This window comes from Malus sylvestris, chromosome 1 (assembly GCF_916048215.2).
Source record: "Malus sylvestris chromosome 1, drMalSylv7.2, whole genome shotgun sequence".
Taxonomy (NCBI): domain Eukaryota; kingdom Viridiplantae; phylum Streptophyta; class Magnoliopsida; order Rosales; family Rosaceae; genus Malus; species Malus sylvestris.
In genome coordinates this window covers 16,991,900-16,999,844 of record NC_062260.1, presented here as the reverse complement: position 1 = coordinate 16,999,844, position 7,945 = coordinate 16,991,900, and the positions used below count along the sequence as shown (strand labels likewise).

The 7,945-nt window shown below is 39.7% G+C and overlaps 1 protein-coding gene across 1 annotated transcript; it reads left to right on the top strand.

Moving 5' to 3' along the window:
* Nucleotides 1–4,858: 4,858 nt before the first annotated feature.
* On the top strand, nucleotides 4,859–7,247 carry LOC126631129 (protein LEAD-SENSITIVE 1-like). The gene is made up of 2 exons (XM_050301292.1): nucleotides 4,859–5,029; nucleotides 6,366–7,247. Exons 1-2 carry the CDS (start codon nucleotides 4,936–4,938, stop codon nucleotides 7,046–7,048), a joined length of 777 nt encoding a protein of 258 aa, XP_050157249.1. The 5' UTR covers nucleotides 4,859–4,935; the 3' UTR covers nucleotides 7,049–7,247.
* The last annotated feature ends 698 nt before the right edge of the window (nucleotides 7,248–7,945 follow it).

The window sequence follows — 7,945 nt, the reverse complement described above, 5'->3', positions numbered from 1 at the left end:
TTCGTACCACCACCAGCCGTGCACGCCACCTAGCCCCTCCTCTCACCTCAGCCTGCTTTCGTCTTCTCTCGGTCGGAGTTTCGCAAAGCCTTCAGGGGAAATGGTTCGGGGTCAAGGTTCAAGGTGCTGGGATCAGGTAGAATTGTAAAGCTTCAGAGGAAATGGTAGATCTGCTCTCGTCTTCACTCGTCTGCTCTCATCTTCGTCCGCGACGGCAAATAGTGCAACGGGTGTGCAGTGACTGTGCAATGCTTGTGCAGTCGTTGTGCCTTAGAGGCGATGACCTCGTAAAGTTTGTTGATGTTGGGCATGAGTTTGGTGCTAGTGAGCTTCTTTTTTTGTTCATAACTTTCACGACGACGTTCTGGCCAGTGAGGACTTTGCAGGCACGGTCGACTTTGGCGAAATTAAGATTGCAGAGAAGTTGAAGTTGTCGACGACGTGGCAGCGGCGTTTAGTGATCCCTTCCTCCGCGACGACACGCAGTCCAACGGTTGTGCTCGGTGGCAGTGCTATGTGGCGGTGCTCCAAAGCTCGGCTTCATCCCTGCAAATTCCCCATCCTGTCATCCAAATTTATACAAAAAAAATAAAAAAAAATAAAAAATATATATATATGGTGGAACACTGCACCATGATTAAAGAAAAAATATATATATATATATATATATATAATAATAATAATAAAATAAATTATGATGAAGGAACATGGTGAGTCTGGCACCATATTAAAAAAAAAAGAAAAAAAAAGAATAAAAAAAAGTGAAAGGTTTTTGGTGCTTCATGCACCATAAGGACAAAAAAAAGAAAAAAAGAAAAAAAGGGTATCAATGCCTTGAATGATGGTGTCGTGTGGAAAGCAAAGGAAAGAAAATAATAATAATAATAATAAAAATAAAAAAATATAAATATAAATATAAAAAAAGAATGATGGTGGACGACACCATGTGAAAATATATATATATATATATATATATATATATATATATATATATATATATATATATATATATATTAATTAGTCCTATGGTGCGGATTGCACCACATATATATATATATATATAATAAAATAAATAAAATAAAATAATAAAAAAAAAAAAAACAAATGCATTGAGAGAAATAAAGTCCATTTCATTGATTTCTCTGAAAAATTACAAAGGGAACATTTAAAAAAAAAAAAAAAAGTGCAAACAAACAAAAGCCTTCATTGATCAGGTGGCGCCTCAGTACTCGGCGGAGCCCCAGATTGGAGAGGCACCAGAGGGTGATTATTCAAGATCTTAGAAGTGCAGGAAGGGAGTTTTCTACAAGCAAAAAAAAAAAAAAAATTCAAGTGTGCTTTGAAACGAACTGCGTGCCTCTATAAAAATCAACACTCGACGGGATTTCAGAGATTGAAGAAGCGAGCTCAGAATTCGAAGAGGCCAATTCAAAAAATCGAGGAGGCAAGCTCAGAAATCGGAGAAGCATCTTGCTTTTCCAGACGCGTTAGCACCAGTCACGCGCAAACTCAGCTTTACGGAAATCAAGGGCAATTTGTTAAAGTGCCAATCCCAGATATCGAAGAGGCACCAGTCTTTTTCAGCCTCGTCAGCACCCGTCACGCGCAAACTCAGCTTTGCGGAAATCACGGGCAATTTGTCGAAGCGCCGATCCCAGATATCGAAGAGGCGCTAGTCTTTTTCAGCCTCGTCAACACCTGTCACATGCACACTCAGCTCGACGAAAATTACGGACAATTTGTCGAAGATTTCTGATAAAGAAGAAAGCACGTGAAGCCATACTGATCAATCACGCATTGGTTGCCGACACGAGTAAAAGAATAGTACCTCTACAGGTACTAAAGAATTTCCTATAAGTGTCCACTTTCACCCTCCATAGCAAGGCAGACATACATAACATTTCTTCATCTCCGAGAACCTTTATTCATCTCCGAGAATGCCTTCCCAACGAAGCATCTCGAGTCACTCAGTGTTTCTTATTCCTTGGGGTACCTCTGCAAACAAATGACACCAAAGCAAAAATATCTCATATCACCAGGGTAGAAAGCAAGAGTATCTCATATCATGCGTTCTCCCTGTCCTTTCCTTTGTCCTTGTTCTTACCTACAAAGACAAGGATAAAGAAAACAATATGCCGGAACCTCCACTCAAACTCGGATGCCACATTTGCCTGGAGAACAGATAAGGCAAGTGAAAATGATACGTTGCAGCATGTGGAGACAACGTGCAGAAGAAACAAGCAGAGAAGAATGCAGTCTTCACAGTCAGCTCAACAGAAGGAGTTCGAGCTGAGGAACTCAAGAAGCTGCCACATCTGCCTGAAGAAACAAGCAAAGAAGAATGCAGCCTGCACAGTCAGCTCAGCAGAAGGAGTCTGAGCTGAAGAACTCGAGAAGATGCTACATTCTGCCAGAAGAATAGATAAGACAAGGGAAAATGATACATTGAAGCATGTGGAGACAAGCACAACAAAGCACGTGCCGATTCATCCGCTACTTCTTCAAAATCAAAAGTATCTCATATCATCAGGTTTGCAATCACTCTGGGTGGAGGACTCGTTTTGACCCTCAAATTCTTGGGTCGACTTGCTAGGCGTTGTGGGCTGCATGTGCCGTTTCACCACCCTTGAATCAAATCCTTAAAGATCAAGTCACCAACTGGAAGAAGAGCCCATCAATCTTGAAGATCATACCGTTGACCAAACTGCTCAGGTGTGAATTAGAAAGATTGAACAAAGCAACAAGTCGTCACCTTCACCTCGTGCCTGCTTGCCATGTGTTCGAGTCAACCTTTAAGAATCAAGCCTCAACGGCCCTTGAAGAAGTTTCCGGCCAAATTCAAGATCAAGCCTCGACGGCCCTTGAAGAAATCATAAGTCCGATTCAAGATCAAGTGTCTACCACTCTTGAATCAAAACCTAGTTCAAGAATAAGTTGTGGAAAACCAACAATTGGAGGAATTCAGAAAATCCTCCAACCCAGTTCAAGATCAAAGTTGTGGAAAGTCAACAAGCGCAACAAAATACGTGCCGATTCATCCACTACCAAAGCCAAAGATCATCTACCACATGAAGTTCCTTGTGGTCCAATTTCAACCTTCAAGATCAAGTCTCGACGGCCCTTGAAGAAATCTTCAACCCAATTCAAGATCAAGCCTCAACGGCCATTGAAGAAATTTCCAGCCCAATTCAAGATCAAGCCCCAACGGCCCTTGGATCGACATCTACAATAAGGGACTTCAAAACACATCTCCTACACATGACAAACACATGTATACGACACGCCTTGAAGTGGGGGCATTTGTAGACATTAAAATTTCGGTAAATAAATGTTGATCGATAAATCAAAGTTTCAGCGCTCATGTATTACATAAATTTTACACGTAGCGTGTGTCTAAACAAAAAATCGAGAATCATCGGAAAAGTCATCAAACAGGACACGTGTCAACACCTGGCAGAAACGACTTATTTCATCTGGAATATTATATTCAAAATTAGGCCTTGGAAAATTCTATAAATAGAAGCCAATTTCATTCATTTGGGGGGAGGAATTGATATTACACCTTGAAGCTCTGAAGCTCTGAAACTCCGAAGCTCTCAAGCATCCAGATTCCCGAAGAATCAAGAAAGCCTTCTTCGTTCTTCGTCCTTCGTTCATCGTTCATCCAAGATCAAGCCCCGACGGCCCTTGGATCAACAATCATCCACCTTCAAGATCAAGCCCCGACGACCCTTGAAGAAAGCCTTGTTCGTTCTTCGTTCATCATCTGTTCTTCCAAGATCAAGCCCCAACGGCCCTTTGGATCAACAATCATCCACCAATTCAAGATCAAGCCCCGACGGCCCTTGAAGAAAGTGTTCTTCGTTCTTCGTTCATCGTTCTTCCAAGATCAAGCCCTGACGGCCCTTGGATCAACAAGCCACTGTTCTTTCAAGATCAAGCCCAAAAGCCCTTGAAGATCCGTTCATCACCGTTATTCAAGATCAAGCCTCAACGGCCCTTGAAGAAATGCTCATCCTCAAGATCAAGCCCCAACGGCTCCTTGAAGATCCGCTCAAATCCACCTTCAAGACCAAGCCCACGGCCCTTGAAGAACGTTCATCCTTAGATCAAGCCCAACGGCCCTTTGGATCAATCGCACATCCACAAATCAACACCTTACGGAGATCGAATCAGATGATCAAATTTAAGAGAGATTGTAACCCAAAATCATCAAATACAAATATTTGTTTGTGCACGTTGTTCTTGTCTCTTTCGTTTCGGGAATTTTCCGTGTTCACAGTGAGAAACCCTAATATTAAGGGTATATTAGTATTTTTACATCAAGTTTTGGTTATAATTATCATAAAATTAATATAGTGGCTATAATTCTATATGGGGTCTAAAATTTGGTTATTTTTCCAAATTTCTCGAGATCTTGAAGCATAAAAGAGGTAGCCGCTTGAATACTATATATATAATAGATATTGATATTCAAATGTAATTAGAGAACATGAAAAATGAAGAGAACCTAGTAAAATAAACATAAAACCATGAGAAAAGGTTAGAAACTAGATGGTTGCGAGAGAGTTTAAAGGGGAGTTTGTTTTTGTTGTGAGAAATCTTAATATTAAAGGTATATTAATACTTTTACATCAAATTTTGATTATAATTATTATAAAACTAAAATAGTGAGTAGTGACTATAATTATATATAGAATCTAAAATATAGTTACTTTTTTAAATTTCCCAACTTTTCTGCGGGGGCACCCATTAATTTTAAATTTATTTTTATTTAGATTCTCATCGTTTGGCATTTCATTTGTGAGTCAGTCCAGTCAGTCTATCTATCTACATTTTTTATACACGCAAGCGGTTTGCTTTTGCTTATGGTGTAATTGCAGAAGACCAGAAGACGAAGCAGTCTAGAGAGAGAAAGTGAGGAGTAAGAGAGAGATGGGTCTGCTGACGAACAGAGTGGAGAGAAATAAGGTCAAGCCAGGAGACCACATCTACACCTACAGAGCCGTCTTTGCTTACTCTCACCACGGTTCTCTCCCTCTCTCTCGTTTTGTTATTTTATTTTAATTTAATTTCTGGGTATTTATATATATGCGCTTTTTGAAGGATTACTTAATGTGGGTTCACGGAGTGATGGGATTTCTGGGTTTTTGGCATTTCTTTCATTTGTTTGTTTAATTCTACTTTCGGGGTTCAATTGTCAGCTCAATTATTGCATCTTTTTTCTTTGAATTTTAAGTTTCTTTGCTTGCAAGTTTATGGTTGTGGATTCCTTGATTAATGCCTCCCACCAGTCCAAAAAACAAATAGTTGTTGACTTATTGACAGTGAAAAAAAAAATGAAAATTTGTTACTGTTCATATGGTAGTAATTTCTTCAAATCGATGCAATCGGATTATCGTTTTGTGATGTGATGTGACTGAATTTTCTACCCTTGACTGCTACTGATTGATTTCGGCATGATGATGAAAGCTGACATAGTAATTTCTTCAAAGTTCCCTTCTTTTTCTTTTTAAATTTTTCTTTAACCTTGTTTACTCATCGATTGGAGCTAACGGAAGATTTGGTGCAAAACGGAATGCAGTGGCGTTCTAGGATTTATACAACTGACCCCATTTAGTGGGATAATGCTTTGTTGTTGTTGTCTTGTTTGTTCATTGAATTTGCTTTTGGGAGGTTTCTAAGCACCAACTGCTGTTTCAAAGATTGTTTGTTGAATGGTTTGTAATTGTGTGGCTCAACAAAGGAAATTATAAATCGACAGAACTATTTGTTCCTTTCCTTTTCAGGGATTAGAATGTGTTTCTCTTTGCTTTTTTTCTTGTTGTTCATAACCTGTTAACCTTTGCTGACTAACAATATTCAGTCGCAACTTGGACTCGAAAACAGAATTCTCAAATCAATATTGTCATTCAAGTTCCCTGATCGCTAGGTAGCAGAATAGCACATTAATTCTTCTGAATTAACTACGATGCCTCTTCACGAATTACATATACTGCGGATTTGCAAAATGTACTTGGACATATTGTATGCAGAATGTGTCTACATCTCTGTCATGAGTTTCACATTTAGGAGGTTTGATTTGACCTATGTAACGGAAGGTAGAAGAATATGGTTCCTATTTCAACATAAAGTTTTCTCTCATCTTCATCATCATCATCATCGTCGTCATCATCTTATTTAACCTGATTTTGTTCTTCCCATTTCAATTTTCAATTGTGTTCATTCTGTCTAATATAGTACGATTTTTCAATGTCAAATCTGTAGCTCAAATAAATCATCCAGTGCTTAGTTCATTTGAACTTATTTCTGTCTTTCGTACTATTGTGTTCGGATCAAGTTTAATCAAGAGCTGTATTGCACAGGTATTTATCTGGGCGGAAGCAAGGTGGTCCATTTTAGACCCAAAATAAACTTGAACTCGAGCACTCAATCATCTGATGTTTATGATTCAATGTCCTGTCCCACCACTCCTGACTGTGGATTCCGGCAACCCAACAGTGGCGTTGTCCTCTCATGCCTGGACTGCTTCCTAAAAAATGGATCCCTTTACCGCTTCGAATATGGGGTCAGCCCTTCGGTTTTCCTTGCAAAAGTACGGGGTGGCACATGCACAACTGCAGCATCCGACCCATCAGAAACGGTTGTCCACCGCGCGATGTATCTTCTTCAAAATGGATTTGGCAACTACGATATATTTCGAAATAACTGCGAGGACTTTGCTATGTATTGCAAAACCGGTCTCTTGATAATAGACAAGGAAGGCGTGGGAAGAAGTGGTCAAGCTTCTTCTGTTATTGGTGCCCCATTGGCAGCCATTCTTTCTTCTCCTCTGAAGTTGTTGATGCCCAGCCCGGTTGGTGTGGCTACCGTAACTGCTGGGATGTACTGTATGAGCAGGTATGCAACTGACATTGGCGTTCGAACTGATGTGATCAAGGTGGCCGTGGAGGATTTGGCCGTGAACTTGGGTTGGGGCAGCGACCATGAGGAGGAAGTGACCGAGGACGATGATTCCGATTCCCCTATTACACAGATTACCAGGTGATGTGAACATGGTTCTTGTGCAAGTCAAGTACCGTGGAATTGCATATATAAAGTGGTAGTCAGTGTTGAATAAGCATTTCTCGACGTTAATGACTGAAGTACTGATGTGGGTTTTACAACTCATTTGTAACCGTCACATAATCGTGTTTTCTAATTCATGCATGGAAGGAATAAAAACAGTACTTATCTGGTGTTCGTAATCATTGGTTCTATCCAATTTTTCACTTCAAAATAGTCATCTTGCACTCTTCCTTCCGTTGTATTTTTAAATTGGAAAAGAAAGAAAATAAATTTCAACCAAATTGAGAATGTTTCAAGCTTCATTCTCTTTGAAGTACTCCAACACATATCCTGCTAAATATTGTCATTACTAATACAAATGAAAATGATAATTAGGGTTCGTCTAGGACTGTTTTCGTAAATCCAAATGCTATTCGTAAAAGCACTTGGGAGTGCTTCTTTAAGAAGAATCCAGCAGGTGCTTGTCCATAAAACCCTTCTATGACAAATAGCACTATTAATTTTTTTTAACCAAATGCTGTCATGAAACACTTTTAGTTGGTAGAAGACGTTTTTAGCCCTTCCAGAAGCAGTCTGAAACAGGCCATCTAAATATTGTAATTAGAGATATATACCATCCAAGGAATCAGCCAGTTTCTCGAGGTTGCTATAGATCAAACAGTGGAGCAGCTGACCAGCCCAGTTGGGATAAAAGTGCATGCTAATTAGAACGCAGAAGAAGGTCCCAATGCCAACGGTGAACTGTCTATGGTAAGTTAATAACTCGGACAACTGAAGGTGAGGATGAAGATGAGAGCACCATAATCTAATCGTGATTTGACAGACAGGATGAACCGAGAAAAGGTTGTTGCTGAAGCTGCAAAAATGAACTCCAAGT